Source organism: Centroberyx affinis, unplaced genomic scaffold (assembly GCF_046629955.1).
Source record: "Centroberyx affinis isolate AG114_WGS23_722 - 3 ecotype Tasmania unplaced genomic scaffold, CSIRO-AGI_Caff_v1 ptg001852l_1, whole genome shotgun sequence".
Taxonomy (NCBI): domain Eukaryota; kingdom Metazoa; phylum Chordata; class Actinopteri; order Beryciformes; family Berycidae; genus Centroberyx; species Centroberyx affinis.
In genome coordinates, this window is record NW_027280231.1 from 26,109 (window position 1) to 43,544 (window position 17,436).

Genomic DNA, 17,436 nt, shown 5'->3' on the forward strand with positions numbered 1-17,436 from the left:
GAGAGAGGAGGGAGAGAGAGAGAGACAGGCAGAGATCTACGACAGACAGAAAGAGACAGAGAGAGAGACAGACAGAAAGAGAGAGACAGAGAGACAGAAAAATAGAGAGAGAGACAGACAGAAAGAGAGAGAGAGACAGACAGACAGAAAGAGAGAGAGAGACAGAGAGATAGATAGATAGATAGACAGACAGACAGACAGACAGACAGACAGACAGACAGACAGAGAGAGAGAGAGAGAGAGAGTTTATTTGAGGATAACTTGGCACCCCCAGACTAAACTGACCTGTCACTGATAAGCTGGAAGCTCGTCAGAAACACAGAGACCGACACTTCCTGACTTTCTGAATTTCATTATTACTGTCAAACCGCAGATCTGTGAGTTTATAAGAACAAGTTGTTTCATGTGTTCAGCAGGACAAACAACACCCAGTGCTTCCCCTCCAAGTGTTGAGTAGGAAAGGTGGGAGGAGGAGGGGGATTTTTTTCCGTCCTAGTTTTGGTTCTCGCACTGAAACTATTCTTACTAAGATGCTTCAGTATGATACAAAACATCATTTGGTTCCATCACAGGCCGCACCACTGAAACTGTTCTTACTGAGATACTTAAGTATGATAAAAAATACATATTTGTGCTTTTTGAGGGAAACTGAGCCACATTTTCACATTCTCTAACAGTGTTTTTGTCTGTTTAATGACTGAAAAGGGAACAGTGAAGCCACAGGCAACATTTTGAGTATTGGCAGGAACTGCAGTTTAACCAATATGGGTCTCTGAAGGCTGCTGATAGCTGATATTCAATATCTTTAAATTTGACCATTTTGCTGGGGTGGAAAACGCCTCTGAAACACCAAAACTTTCCACTGAAACCCAGGCTGATAATACTAGCACTACTAATAATAATACATAGTCATGCATATTCTGATCCAAATGTCACATTACAATTAATTCAGGTTAACAGCTTCTCACAGACAACCAGAATAGTACCAATAAATTATATCATATATATTCTGTATATCTATATATCAGTAATCAAACAAACTGCATCACTCACTATTTATTCTATACTGCTCACTCATAGTTCCATACATTACATACTGTGTGGAAGCATGGGGAAACACTTACAAAACTAGCACAAATTCCATCTTTATACTGCAAAAAAGAGCCATAAGAATTGTCAATAAGGCTGATAATAATTACCCATCAAACTCATTATTTACAAATACGTATGCCTTAAAATTTATGGACCTAGTAGACTTTAAAACTCCACAAATAATGTTTAGAGCAAAAGACAGAACACTTCCTGACTGTATCCAAGGGTTGTTTTCAATGAGGGAGAGCAGGTATCCATTCAGGGGAAAGTATACGTTTTAAAAAGAGAGGGTAAGGACAAATGTGAAAAATAGATGTGTGACAGTTAAAGGGGTCAAATTATGGAATAGTTGTAATAATGAACTAAAAGAATATAGTAATATGTGTAAGTTTAAGAAAATGTTCAAAAACATTACATTTGAAAGATACAAAAGCTGTGACCAATACTGAGAAATGAATGACAATTATGAACTGTCTTTGTTTTGTTTATCTGTTTCTGTTTTATTATGTTGTGTTTCTTTATTAAATGTATTTATTTATTTTTTATTTATTTTTTTGTTTGTTTTGTTTCACAGCTATTTTGGGTAGAGCAAGGATAATGCTTTGTTAAGTATTAAGGGCAGGCACAATAAGCTTAGGCTTCAGCCTACACCTTTTTTTCCGGTCATACAATATAATGTTTGATTTTGTTTTATTTTTGATATAATGATTTAGTATTATTTAAACCACTTTCATAACTGTATTTGTTGTTATTGTGTAAAATTGACCAGAAAAAAATAAAACCAAACTAAACTAAACTAAACTAAACTAAACTAAACTAAACTAAACTAAACTAAACTAAACTAAACTAAATATCCATCAGAGCGGCGGTGGATGACACAAACTGGCTGACATCCAATCTTTAATAAAAGATATATGAGTCTAAAGCTGTAACACAGTAAAAAGTAGGCTACTGGGCTAATAGGTTCTGTTATCACTGTGCTGTTATCTAATTCATCCACAGAACAAGACAGCATGGATTTAACACAACTAAAAAGGAGGTTTGACTAATGAAAACGGGCAAAAATCCACAAAGCTTCACTGCATCTCTGCATGCAAGCTGCTCAGAGATAGAAAGGTAAAGGAATGACTGTGTTTTCACAAACTTGTGGGCAAAATAAAAGAAGAAAAAGAAAAGTGCTATATAAATGAAGTTATTATTATTATTATTATTACTATTGCTACAAACAAAAGGACAATCCAGGCACTCCAAATATAGAAATATAACCACGAGGAAGGAAATATTACAAATAATAATACAAATATTTCCTTCCTCGTGGTTATATTTTTATAATTGGAGTGCCTGGATTGTCCTTTTGTTTGTAGCACTCTTTTTTCCCCGTTTCACCCGACACATTTTTGATCCTAGTAGAGCAACCAATCATTTCCTTTTTTTTTTTTATTATTACTATTACTGAACAAAATGTTCCTGGCTAGACAGCGTCGGAGTCTAAATGTTCTCACACGCAAAGCTTTCTGTGAAACAGGCTGAGCAGGTGAATCGAGGTGAAAGCTCCGATCGTTTATTGATTCTGTTAAAATCACTTCAGTCACGAACGGGAGGAAACGAGCTGATTTTTATGCCTCGAGATAACTGACACTGACTGCGCTAAAAAGGGGAAGCGACTCAATATCTGGAAGGCAGATCTGATATTGTTTTACACTCGCTGTTCCTACTTCCTAATTTCACAACAGCTTGACAAGCCCACTATGTTTTTTCTTCATAATATGTGCAATAAACTAAAAACTAAACAAAACTAAAACTGCTGATTTTGCTTCTGTCTAATTAAAAATCCAGAAACAATTTAGGGACAAAGGAATATTTATAGCAGCTATTGTTGGGATACTTGTTGATGTACGAATTAAAGCTTATTCTGCTGTTCTGCTGGATATGAGCATCAACTAAATGCCTAAATAATCCATGTAACTAAAGCTTTGCACAGGCTTTAGCAGCCGCTTTGGCAGAAGTGCAGAAGAAGAAGAAGAAGTGTCTCATGTTTCAGCAGCTTGATCTCTGAGAGGGAAACGCAGACTGGGAGGCGGTTTCACGTTCGCAGCGCTTCAGGGCCGCCGCGCCGTACCTGTGAGAAGGTTGTCGTCAAGGTGTCGCCATGGCGATGTGGGGTTGTCGGGATCGAGGGTCAGCACCAGGTCGTTGTCGAACTGCGAGAGGTTGGCAGAGAACGGGAGAGGGAGTAAGGAAAGAAGAGAAGGACAGAGAGAGAGAGAGGGAGAGGGAGAGGGAGGAAAAAATAGGAGGAAAATTAGGCCAAACTACTCTTGGATTAGTCAGTAGGTCGACTGGCAGTACTCCTACGTGTGTGTGTGTGTGTGTGTGTGTGTGTGTGTGTGTGTGTTCCAATCAGCCAACCGACAAACAATTAGCCCGATTATCCTCTGACCCATCTACTCTACTCTACCTACTGATGGCTGCACTTCCCTGGTTTCCTCTGCTGCCAAAATAAACTCAGTAACTAGACTAATTCAATGTGAATATATATCAAATTACATGGTTGATCATTTCTATGGTGACTGACAAATTTATTAACACAATAAATTTAAACACAATCTGTAGGCAATGAATCCTTATGAATGTACGGATTTGGTGTTATGGGATTTCCAAGAAACTCAGTTATGTCAAAAACCAGATGACACTGACTAAATTCAGTTTCTGGTTGCCACCAGTTGCACACTGAAAATAATAATAAATGAAGATGAAAAAAATATATACTGTATATTCGATGACTGACTTTGTTGTTGTCCAGTCATTTCCTTAGTATCATGCACTCTGCTAGCACCATATTCAATATTTAAAATCTGACATTTGACATTTTGCATGTGTTGGAGCCAAATTTGAATAGGAAGCATTAACACTTACCATGAATACCACTTCGCCTGCAAGTTGGACCATATTTAGCTTTCAAAATAATTTCATAAGCTTGTTTGGTGTAGCCTAAATGCCATACAATATCATTTATTTATTGTCCCAAGGGAGATTGAGTATATAAAGCCAACAGGTGCAGAAAACACAAAATAAAGGGCTTCATATAAAACAACAGTCACAGTTTTACAGGCAACTTTCTGCAGGCAACTTTCTGCAGCAATATAAATGGGCATTAATGCCTGAAGCAGGATGGGAGTATCTCTATTTAAATTCCTGATTCTTCTTTAAAGTCCTGTAAACTTCAGCATTAACTGTGTGACTTTACTGTGAATTACTGTGTGACTTTTCCTGCAGACCGAGGCCTGAACGTAGTGTGAAGTGTGTGAACTGAGTCCTGGTTCTAGTGCAGGTGGGCTGGACCGGAGTGTGTGGATGAGGTTAGACTGAGGTCCGGTTACAGCCGGCCTCAGCCCGGCTCACACAGACAGAAAGGACAGAGAACAGACTCTTCCTTTTGTCCCGTACCGATGTGTCGTATTTCATCCCCCGGCTGAAGTCTCCGTCCTCGCCCTCCTCCATGCTCTCACACTGGTACAGGCAGGCATCTGAGGAGACACACACACACACACACACACACACACACACACACAGGCTGTGAGGAGAGAGACAGGAGGCAACACCGATGAACAGACGGCGAAGAAGACACACAAAATGATTCGAGTTACAAAAAAATTGTATGCACCTGAAGGGAGGAGGAGGAGGGGAACAGAGAGGAGAGAGAGAGATCTTTTCAGATTTAAATCACCTCTGCTGTACTGTGACAGGTGATTCAAACTGCATCCCAGTACAAATGCGGCTCAGTCTGACCGCTCAGATCAGATTTCAAGTGTTTTGTTTTCCCCATTGCTTCCCACTCGACACGCACTTGACGTCACACCTTGCGCCGGGAAGAAGAGAGCAACAAACATGGAGGAGGAGAAGCAGCCAGAGAATACCGAATGTGAGAATAAGCGTCAGAATAGGCAACAGACAAACTTAGTGTTGGGACAGAAAACGCATTCCTTAGTCTGTGTTACTATGACAACCAATGTCGTAATGACAGCAACTGATTATATTGTCCAAACACACAAATCCAATCTGGTCAGTTGTAAAAATGACCAGACTTCTTCAGCTTGTTTGCCAATTTTGTATGTCATAATAATAAGCTACACCTGTTTAGGCCTACATGCCAAAAAATGTTTTTTCTTGTATTTTTTTAAAATCAAAATCCTGCTACTTTTACTTTCTGGAAAACAGTGTATCTTTAATGGTGACATCATGCCGCACCAGGAGGCGTAAATAATAATTCCAAGCAATAAGCATCACAGATTTTATAACAACTGCCTTCCTCTCCCTAACTGATGTCCTATTGGTTTACACTTTTGAATGATCCCTCCCTGCAGTATGCCCCGCCCCAACATCCTGTTTCAACAGGAAAAACGTCAAATTACGGAGGCTAGATTCTCTCCAAATGCCATTTAGTTGTCACTTTAAAGATCAGATTTGACAAAAAACTGGACATAAAGAAAAGTCATTACAAGTGTATTGATCAGTGGGGTTCAAATCATTTTGGGCATCATAATATATCAGGTAAATATACTGATACAGGCAAACAGGCATGTATGATCACATGAGATGAGGGACAACTCAACTAAAGTTCCACCCACTTTTACATAGTTTTAGCTAATTTAACATTAATTTAAATAAAGTTTTAACTACTTTAGCATTGATTTAGATGAAGTTTTAGCTACTTTTACATAGTTTTAGATAAAGTTTTAGCAGCTCTATATATGCTTCATGTCCAGGAAAACAACACTCAAACCAACACTAGTTTCCACCATGACCCTGTCCACCATTATTTCTCCCATTTCGAGCCTTATTTGGTTTGATGAAAACACGTGACTGTGGACTTTGAGCTAAAACAACCGGGGCAAACTCTGACTATCTATGTAGACCATTTCCCATCAGAGGTGTGAATCATAAACACCTCACAGCAGCAGCTAATATTTGCTCAGTACATGCATGTTTTTACATCGTGGAGGTCCTGCAGCTCGGTGGAAAATGTATGCACTCCCATCAAATAGCATATATAATCCCTAAAGAACATCTGATGCAAATCCCTTGTTGTTAGCTCCTTCAGGGTGTTCTTTTTTTTTACTTCTAAAAGCCTGAGCAGCGACAACAGAAGAAACATAAGAAGTGAGGAGGAAGCTTTTAAGATGCAACAGTGTGGATTTAAAGGCCCGAGGACAAACAGCTTCAGCAGCACAGCAGGGATCATGTATCTATAAAGCCTATTGTACGGAAGAAGCCGACTGTTTCTGGTCTGCTGGAGTACGCATCAGCACAAAAACTTTGAAAACTAATCCAGATCTAACCAGGGTGGGAAACTAAACACTATAGCAACATGCAGCTAAATTCTGGCTGCAGCAGGTAATGGTGTGTTCAGATGCTGGTGGGAAAGTCCGACATCCGGGACTTTCACGTCGGCCTCTAAAGAGAGGTGCTTTCATGTGCCGTTCTGTCATGAAATCAAACCCAGAAGACAGACAGCAGATAAACACGGACCTCCTGCAGCTTAACAAGATAATTTGACAAACTTCATTCAAACAAATGTTAGGTTAGTCTGGCTTAGGGCTGAATGATTTTGAAAAAATATCTAATTGCGATTATTTTGACTGATTTTGCAATTGCGATATGATTTGCGATATTAGAGGGAATGATAATTTTTACATCTTTATTCTCATTTTCATTGAAAAACGTATTAAAATGACTATGGTGTGATTTTTGCAGGGATCTGTACCAAACAAAGATGTTTTCTTAGGTCTGTAGAATATGATGTGTAGGCCAGGACATCTCTGCAGCACCACAATATTTCATTTAAAATGCTATTTTGACACACATTTTAACAAATATTGTGCCTCCTGCAATTTGAAAATTGCAGTAGGCCATTTTGCGATTTCGATAAAATTTTGATTAATTGTTCAGCCCTAGTCTGGCTAACTACAAACTTGCAGTAAATGTGTATGTGTTTTCCTACTGTTGACTGACACAAAGCTTGATTTTTTCACCTTGTTGAGAAGGTTAAAGGTCACTATTGTGTCATAACTTTGCATCAAATCTCAGGTAGTGACATTTTTCGACTTAATCATTCGAATTTGGAGAGCGTTCGTGTGAAATTTCCAAGTGGGAAATTCGTTTTTCCGATATTTCTGAGAGCACATGAATGCACAAAGTGTTTGTCTACATTACCAGCAGCACTGGCAGGTAAGCAGCCGTAATTTGAAGGTCCAAAACTCTAGTTCGTTGGTATAATAGTCAAAGCGCCAGATGAATTTTAGGATGTTTTGGACAGAAAAAAAAAAAGTTTCCTGCCTTGGTTCAAACTAGATCAATAAAAATATGAAAAGATGCAGACTTTTTCGCCATGCAATTGAGAGTGTGTGAGTGCAAAGTGTGTATCTAACGGTTGGATATCAACATCTTAGACCAGGTGTTGGTATGTCTTTTGAGAGTGATGGTCATTCTTTTACAGCATTATGCCTGGTCATACTAATTGTGTTCAGAAACTTGCAAAAACAGTGTTCCAGATTCCTTTATTTCCTATTTATTATTCCTTTATTTCCTTTATTTCTTTATTTCTCCAGGGAAGATTGACTGACTGCTCTTTCTCTCACACCGTCTGCTGCTTCACATTCATCCAGCTGCAGACATCCACGCCTGGGAGCTGCCCAGCACAACCAGACTTCTACTGTTATCTACTGAGCAGCATCACTGCAGCAGCTGAATGCCTTGCTCCAGGGCATCTCAACAGTGATTCCTGAGGGAAGGAAGGAAAGCATTTGTCTTTTATCTTCCCCACCCAGAGAGTCCGGGCCAGTTAAGGATTCAGTCTCAAGCCTGCTTTTCTCACGGTCTCAAGATGTTGCTGCAACTCATTTGCATTTACTCACATTCGATTCCGGCCACAACCCATTCAAAATCTTGGGAGGAAATCTTGACCACATACCGTGTCTGATGTGACGGCTTCCTCTGGCAGCAAATTCAAAACATGTGAAATTATGTGAAATGATGTGTAGATGTGAAAAACACACATTCAAAAGTTTGATTTTGCTGTTAAAATCCACTTTGAATGTCTCAGAAGAGGAAAACTCTTGTCTATTCACCCTGTAACACACCAGATCCATGTGGTTTCTAGCACTGCAGAGTGATAAAATGTAACATGTAAATCCTAATACACGACACAAGGCCATAAAGCGGTATCATACAAAGCTATTTATTGGGCTTGTTTGATAGAGACACTTTTGAGTGTCTATTTTTCACATCTGTTTGTTTTGTGACCCATATAATCAACAAGGAAGCCATCGCATCAATTTAATACTATTTCCGAGGGGGGAAAAATTCAGCCAGCATAGTTAAAAAACAAAAAAACATCCAAGCAACAGACAAGACCATAGTTTTGAAAAAGTTGTGTTTGTACGCCAGATTGCAAATAAAAGCAAAATGAACTGCAGCAAAATCTTAATCGTTCAGGCGAGGAAACCACCAAACCTGCCAATTAAGGTAATTGTGACCGTGACTGCATTATTTTCATTATTGATGAATACGAATAATGCTTATTGATAATGGATAAGGTGGATAATTTCAGCTGGACACTCGTAAACAGTGCAGAGATGAGTCTGGTCCACTTAGGCCTTGCTATGCAGCAGCAAGCTGTTAGACTACCGTATTTCCTCTAATAGTGGCCGGTAGTCAATTAAAAGCCGGGTCTCCGATAATGGCCGGGGCCGTGGTCGACACGAACAAATAAAGGCCGGCCCCAAATACAGGCCGGGGAAAAAAACAAAGGAAAAAACAACGGTGGATACCGGTAAACTCCTGGTGCCTGTTATATAATGTAACTGTAGTTTGTAGTAACGTACAAGTGCCACAAGATGGCAGTATGCCACAAGACGGCTCGGCCGGCAGAAGTCTCTGGAGCGTGCTGTCGTCGATTACCATAATTATCGGTAATGCGTTGCAGTAACAAAAAAACGGCTACCTAACGAACCCCAACAGAAGCAGATCAGAAAACAAGGAGGCTTCATACTAAAATATGAGCAAATATACTTATCAAACAGAGGGAATTAGAAATAAAGGCCTGTCTCTAATATAAGCCGGCTTCCAATAAAGGCCTGGTACCCTCTGCAGTTGAGGTAAATAAAGGCCCGGGCCAATATTAGAGGAAATACGGTAAGTAAGAAAGATTTTTACTGGTCCATAGCACTAAATTCTCTCGCTCTGTGGAAGTTTGTTTTTCATACCGAACAAGAACGACTGAAGGAGAAAGATCGCTGATATCTGCAACCATGCTGTGTGCAGAACCAGAGAGGAAGCTGGACCGCTGCTACTGACTTAAAGAAATGCTGGTATTATCCTTTAATTCCCTTTTATGGGTCCCAACCACTAAGCTAGGAGGAGGAATATATTTTCACCAGTCTGAGGCTGGAGTGACATTTGTTCCTTGGATTCCAGGCTGAATGGTTTTAAGAAGCCAACAATGTATCCTCAGGCTGTGGTTCAGGCGTGTCTGTGTGACTCACGTTTCACAGCCAAACAGAGGAGAACGCTTTAACTTTAATTATTTATTGTACTGTCTTCAATATGTTCTTTTTACTGTAACTATCTGTTGCATTTTTGTCTATACTCTCTGTATTTACTCTATTCTGATCTATCTTACCTTATTCTCTGCTGCTGCTGCATTGACCTAATTTCTCACGGGGATCATTAAAGTTTCAGTCTAATCTAATCTAGCCAAGTTTTTATTGCAGAAGACTGCAGAAGCCCAGTAACAGGGCCGTAAACTAACCTTTTGTAGACCAGCCACAATGGGTGGTAAATCCCAAAATTCACCATCTAGGCTACTGTCACCGTTTTCTCTGCCAAATTTACTTTTAGCACAGAACAGGAACAACAAATAACGGCTGGTTATCTGCCAGGGCGGTTGGTGGTGTAACAAAACATTAACGGCCACGGCCAACGCTTACCGGCATTTGGCTGGTAGCTGGTGTTCGTTTCCCACTTTCCGCCTGGTTGGTCTGGTTGGTTCCCACATGACAAGAATAGTAATGTTTTCATTCAGCGGCGTCCCAGGGTGAGATTGAATGTCTCACTTTGAACCCGGGCTGAATAAGTAAAAACAACCTCTGGACTGACTCGCCTGTTGTGGAAGAGGTGGTTTGGATTTTAGGTGCACCTGTATGAGTTTGGGGTTAGTTTAGGACAGTGGTTCTCAAACCTTTTTCATGTCAAGGACTCTTATTTAGTCCACATCAGGGCCCCCATTTGATGAGATTTTGTCTCTCCGACCCAAATCTGAGAATATTTCTATTGTTAGATATGATTTTGTCCAGAATTCCATGACTGTCTATATTGTAGGTAGAGAGATAACAGAGAAACTATGATCAAAACAGTCATTCTTCTACATTGTCTAATTGTGTTAACCTCTTGTAAATTAAATAATGGTGATGCTTAACAATTCATCAATTTGCTGCGGACCCCCTGGAACCCCCTCAAGGACCCCTGGTGGTCCCCAGACCGCACGTTGTGAATCACTGGTTTAGGAGATACTACTGAGTTTCGCGCTTGACTGCATTTGACAAAACCAAGGCATGAAACTTGACTTCTTTGCCTACCAGCTACAGTGGTTGAAACATGCAAAACATCACCACCTTCTTTCACTATCATACCCACCAACTAGGTATTTTTTAAGAATAAAGTTTCAGACCTCCAAATGTTGGTTTCTTACCTGCCAAAGCGAAGTAAACTAGACAATTACAAGCCACAAAACTGACCAGAATGTGGCTGGAGGCCGAGGGTAAACCCCCACCTCCAGGTCCAACACTGACATCAGACACACAGCACTGGGTTAATTGGCTGTATTTCTGTGTGTGTGTGTGTGTGTGTGTGTGTGTGTGTGTGTGTGTGTGTGTTGTAGACTGAAGAGGCCACACTGCCCATTGTACCAAGTCACAAATGGTTCAATCAATTTCACACAAAAGACAAATGATGTGGTGAGAAGCTGTGCACTGATGCAAACCCGTGACGCAGTGGGAAATTAAAGCTGCGAGTCTCATCAGCTGTTATCATAAGACACGCATTAGGGCTGCACCATTAGGCTCAATAAATAAATAGAAAATCAAAATATGTTCTTCAATTTCCATACCACAAGACGCTACAGTTATTTTATCAGAGTAGTGGGTGCTGAGCCCAGTTTCCGGCCTCTAAATGAAATTGCACATGATAAAAAATAAACTTTCACTGTATTCAGACAGCGCAAATCTTAAGCAACATCTGTTTTTTATTTAAGATATTTCTTGTTTGCTGGGAAATCTATAATGTAGAAAAATCTGTCTGCACACTGAATTGCAATTTATATTGCAATTGACATATTCAGTAGAAGTATCATACAGCATGATTATTTGTCGATAGTGCAGCCCTAGTAAACAAAATCTATTTTATTTTCAGGAAACCACCTTCAAAAACCCTCTTTCCCATAATTCACATCGGTTTGACAACACTCTCTATTTTGTATACAATCACTTCAGGAAATAAAGATTTGTGTGTTAGCCTTACACAGGTGGGTTCACTGTCTCTACTCTGCAAGCAGACAGATGGCTGAACTGAGCTTTAGGTGGCTTTATTCTCCACTAAATCCTTCAGTAACAACAATTAGAGATCATGACCTCATAGCCTGCTCGTGACAGGGCTTGAATAGGAAACATGCACACACAAGGCGGTGAAATGCAGGAAGAAACGAAGACAAGGAAAGACAAGAAAGGACACATGCAGTTGTAATAACGTGTGATCACGCTTCCACCCACTGTGAAAGATAAACTGACATATCCGGGTCTGCTGACCAAGGAAACACACACACGCACACACACACATACATACAGTATATATCCGCATGTGAATATAACTCAACGTGCATCTCTACCCACATGTTAGCTTCCTCATTCTCAAATAAACACGTTTTGAGTGCATGATATGGAGTTAAATGAAGCTAACTTGGCCCTTGCAGATGCTTCAACGCCCAGTCTTGCCCAGCTGGACGGGGATGGGTGACTGTTCGTCTGGGCATCCATGCTTTTAACGTTACCCGTAACCGACAGCGCGCGGGTTAAAAATACGTTAATAGTTCCGTTACAGAGACTTTAAAACGTTGACTCACCCCAGTCTTCGCTCGTCAGGAGATTATCAGCGAAGAAACGGCTATCCAGATCAGACAGTAAATCCGTAGTCATAGCCACAAAGGCGTGTGTTTGGAGGAAAGGGGGTTGCAGTTAGATAGCGAGGTGATGACTGATCGCTAAATAAACAGAAAGTGAATGGACGCGCTAACTCGCATTAAAGTACGCGGGCGATATTAGGCGTAAGCGTCATTTGCAGTTGAAACTAACGAGGTATTCCCCCCCCGTCGGATAAGTAATTATTGTTATTATTCAGTCCGTTTCATAACGATCTATCGATTCTTCTCGCATATGACAGACAAGGAAACGTATTTTCCGGAAAAACACCGCCCACTTGCGACAGAGAAGCCAATGGGAGCGAAGACCAGCGTGATCGACAATCCGCTCGGCCAATCAAGTGATTCGAGTAGTGCGATTGGGCACGGTCCAACCTATTGTTAAGGGCGTTAAAGAGACAGGGGTTTAAAGCTGATTTGGCCGAATGGAAGGCCCGGATTTTGATTGACAGGAAAACCACCCAATGGCCGTCATGATATTTCGGATCCGCGTCAAATTGACAAGTGTGCTGACCAATTATGGTTTACCCGACCAAAAAAAAACCTTCTCACATTGCAGCTCACGCTTGATTCAATAATTATCTTTTCTGAAAGTAACATTGAGTCATGTCGTTTCGTATGACGGCTAGTTTGTGCAACCAATCCAACTGACACTCTCCTGAAGTCCTGATGTAGCAGCTAGGGCTTTTATTTGTATTGTTCATTTTTGGGGGGAGTTATTACATAACGAAAGGGAAGGGTGAATGAGGACAGGCTATTCAATTCAGTTAAATTCAGTTCAATTCTATGAGGCTTAATTGGCATTACCAGTATTTCTAAAGCACATTCCTAAGGGCAGTAACGGAGGAAAAATTAAGAATAAGAATGATTAGGCCCATTAAGATAAAAATAACAATCACAAACAATGGGAAGCAACAGCTTTTAAACAGGGAAATGCATTAAAGGTGTGAAACCAAACAATAGCACACACGTTCATATTAGCATTGTAGTTTGTTTATAGATAAATGAATGGGAATGGAGCAGGTGTTATGAACAGAGAGTCATATAATTGGTAGAGCAGAGTGTTTACATGGCTGTGGTCCTCCTGTGTGTTTGTAAGTGACAACAGGACGCCCTCTAGTGAAATATTAAGGCATTTGGATCCTCATGTATAAAATTGTTTGACTTTATTCCACAACTGTTCATATGACAGAAAAGATGAAAATTCTAGGCCATCTATTATAGCCATCTATTCATACCAGAGGTGTGACCAAGTCAACTTTGCTCGAGTCCCAAGTCAGTCTCAAGTCTTGAGGCTCAAGTCTCAGGTCAAGTCCCAAGTCTAAATGTAGATTACCAAGTCAAGTCCAAGTCAAGTCCATGTCATTAATGTCAAGTCTCAAGTCTAAATGTAGAACGGCAAGTCAAGTCAGAACAAATCAAGAGTCCAGTATCAATTTCATATCTTAAAGAAAACTAAATATCTAGGACTTTTCAATGCAATATGGTTTTAATAGGATAAAAACTTGGTAAGAGCATCATGAGTTTGATTTCTAGAATCAGTTTCAACTTCAATAAATTCAATCATTCCATACAAATTCAGAAAACAGAATTTAAATTCGGTCGTCTGCTGGAACAAATCTCATCACTTTCAATCTAAGTCATTTACACAAACACAAGATCTCAAGTCAAGACTTTAGAAACCTTTTCAATCTCATCAGAGTACAAGTCAGAGTCAAGTCCCAAGTCACCAGAACCCAAGTCAGGTCAAGTCTCAAGTCTTCTCTTCAGGCATCAAGTCGAGTCTCAAGCAATTAAAACTGTGACCAAGTCCAAGTCATGTGACTCGAGTCCCCACCTCTGATTCATACTATGGATTAGGCAGATGTAAATTAATGTTGGATTTTGATATGACTGAAACAGAGAATTTCAACGTTACGTAAAGACCCTATAGACAACTTTTTTGCTTTAACTTATCATTATGAAGTAAATGTTGATTGCACAGTGTAATGGCTATAGAATAATGACATCATCAGCATTTAGATTGGTTCCCTATAACCCACTGAGCGAAAGACATGATTTCAACCTCGTCTAGACGGCTATGGGCCATTTTGTTTTAAACGTCTAATCAACGTAAGATTGTTCAGTGGGAAGCCTCGCTTTCACTATGCAATTCTGTCTGCCACCGGGTACGATCTCCCGGGAGAATGAAGGCTCGATTTACGGCACAAAGGAAGTGCGTCATCCATTGTGCAACCAAAAGAGGAATAGGATAGGTTTTCCCCGGTAGCTATCGGTAGCTATCCCCAGTAGCAGAAATGGCGGACGGTGGAACAACCGAAGTGGCGGTGGAGACACTACCCGGCAAGAGAAAAAGAACCACGTTGACGGAGGAGGCAAAGGAGGCGAAGAGGGAGAGTGATAGAAATAGAGGTAAAACAAGAGTGAACCCTCGGACGGGCGTTCACTGGATGGAGACAGCTCCGGGACTTGAGAGAGTTCAAAACCGACATTCAGTTGGCATTCTTTCTACTGGATCAGTAAGTAACACAACCTGCCTACTTATTAATACTACCGGATGTTTTACTCTGCCTTTATCATAGCACTGAGATCGGGGTTTCTAGTTCAAATTGGGATTCTTACGGTTGTTTCTTGCTTTGGACAGCAGCCAGGCTGCTGGCGGTAGCGTTAGCCATGTTGCTAACGCTATCGCTAGCAGCCACAAAATGAACCAGGAGCTACAAGGAAGCCAGGACCAGCCAGAACAAAAGAAACAAACATCTACGATAACTATGTTTGTTGGCTGCTAGCGTTAGCAACATTAGCCATGTTGCTAACGCTAGCTACGCTAGCTAACGCTAACGCTAGCAGCCTGAAACAAACAAATGATCCACTTCTCCGTTTGATAATCTAAACAAAGAACACGTTTTCTTGCAGTGGCCTTTCTAAAATGAGCAGTGGTGAAAGTTACTATATTGTGTTATGATGAAGGAGTTGATAAGCAGACAGATGGAGCTAGGCTCTAACAGAAAGAGATCCGGTTGTCTTTGTGACAGCAGCGCAAACAACAATACCACTTAGAAACGCTAGGGGGGGACAACGGGGGGAAAGTTGAAAAGTTGTCTGTATCCACTTTAATTTCAGCCCAAAATATATAAATTTTTATTAATTACAACTTTGGCTTTAAAGGTTAATAGAAAGGTTAACGGAAGGCTTAAGCACAAACCCTGTTGTCTGCTCCTGAGGTTTCATCATGAACTTCAAAACATTTAATCTTTTGTTTATTTTAGTCTTATCATATATTGAGTTTTGTGATGTTTTGTAATGTTTGGTGCTTAGTATGATAAACTGAAGTCTAATATACAAGTCATCTGTGTATCACACACACACACACACACACACAAACCCTATACACACACCTATACTCCTGTATCTTATACAGCTCTCTCTCTCTCTCTCTCTCTCTCTCTCTCTCTCTCACACACACACACACACACACCTTCCCACTTTGTATTCTGCATAGTTTTAGCCTGTGGTTGAGAGGCAGACCGTGTGTTTGCAGTAATTAGCTCAGTGGTTTTACTGTAACACCTACATATCACATTATAAATGTACGTCATCTGACAGCCGCTTCATGATGTACAGATATGAACCTTCACTGTTGTGTGGCAGCGTCTCTAGTAGCAGCTAATGTTAGTTGTGGTTACTGGCTACCCACTGAGCAAAAGACATGATTTCAACGTCGCCTAGACGGCTATGGGCCATTTAGACATGTTTTAAACGTCTAATCAACGTAAGATTGTTCAGTGGGTAGTGTTCACATGTTCACATTACTCTAGCATCAGTGTGTTTGCTGGCTAGTTAGCTAGCTAACAGTTTGTTCAGGTTAACTGAGCTGACTCTTCTCAAGCTACAACTTTTGGAGTAGAGACTAGGGCTAAAGACAAGACAGTTTACTGTGTCACAGTAACCTACGTTTGGAAACAAATCCACCTTATCACATTATTCACTTTTACATTTTAATAAATTGACCACCACCCACCCCATTGCGATGTTTTTCACATAACAATTTTCTAGCCTGGTTGTTATACATTTAGCTATTATTTGTGGGCAGCCGATCCTCCAGTGGAGGAGCCAGACATGGTTGAGATTTTGCGATGCATCACCAATGGCCTTATTCCAGTGTATTACCTATGGAATAGTGTTGTAAGTACACAGTAATACTGTGTAAATACAGTGTTAGTACAACAAGATAGCTACAGCCCAAAATTTAACTTTTCAGCAATAGCCTACTTACACAGTATTACTGTGTACTTACTATACCTTTAGGTTTATAGGCAGGTTAATAATATGGAATAAAGAGATTGTAAAGTGTTACCGTGATCTTCATTCTTCATTACTATACTTGTGTGCTATGATCTTTCTGTTGAGACTGAAACAAAACCAGCAAAATGTTTCCAACTGATGATGTGTGTGATTGCTTGTTGCTGCCACCGCAGTTTCCAGCGAATAATACATTGCTGCATAGTTTTTACACCTTTTACCATGAAAAGATAGAGAATCTCTCTGTGTGGTTAGTTATCTCGCCTACTGCAGGCAAGGTGTGAGGTGATGTTGCAACTATCTTAACTTTCCAATTTGCTCTCTCTAGTATAGAACTTTTTTTGTTTGTATCTTTGTTTAGCAATGAGTGCCATTTTGCAGAGATAATGGCACTCATTGGTCAAAGCATAGAGGCTGTATTTCAACTGTTTTATAGTTTTATTTGCTGAGAGAATAAACATTTGGCAAAAGGTGTCACACAAGGATACCAAATGTTAGGTACATTGCATAAACAGAAGGAGTTGCTCATAGACCCAATATTTCTCAAGATGGACACTATCAACAGCATTGAAACTTGTAAGTATTGCAATAAACAGGTAAAGCAGAGGAAAACAACACTTTGACATCACAGATCCAGACCATCGGTGAGGTTTATCATAAAGACGGGCACCCTCTCATTTTCAACACATCTGTGTGTTTTGGAAAAACACACACTGACACAATATTTGTTGGTAGTAAAATACCACACAAGACACACTGAGTTCCTGTTGTCAGCTCAGAGGGAAACTGTGGTC

General features: G+C 40.3%; 1 protein-coding gene across 1 annotated transcript in view; it reads right to left on the minus strand.

The window, feature by feature from the left end:
• The window catches only part of atf6b (activating transcription factor 6 beta), a 38,306-nt gene extending 25,738 nt beyond the window's left edge, over positions 1 to 12,568 (minus strand). The window contains exons 1-3 of the mRNA XM_071529932.1: positions 12,266 to 12,568; positions 4,540 to 4,619; positions 3,212 to 3,293 (exon numbers count right to left, since the gene is read on the minus strand). Coding sequence (XP_071386033.1) covers positions 3,212 to 3,293; positions 4,540 to 4,619; positions 12,266 to 12,338 — 235 coding nt within the window. The 5' untranslated portion in view covers positions 12,339 to 12,568. The remainder of the gene's footprint in view (positions 1 to 3,211; positions 3,294 to 4,539; positions 4,620 to 12,265) is intronic.
• Positions 12,569 to 17,436: the final 4,868 nt, after the last annotated feature.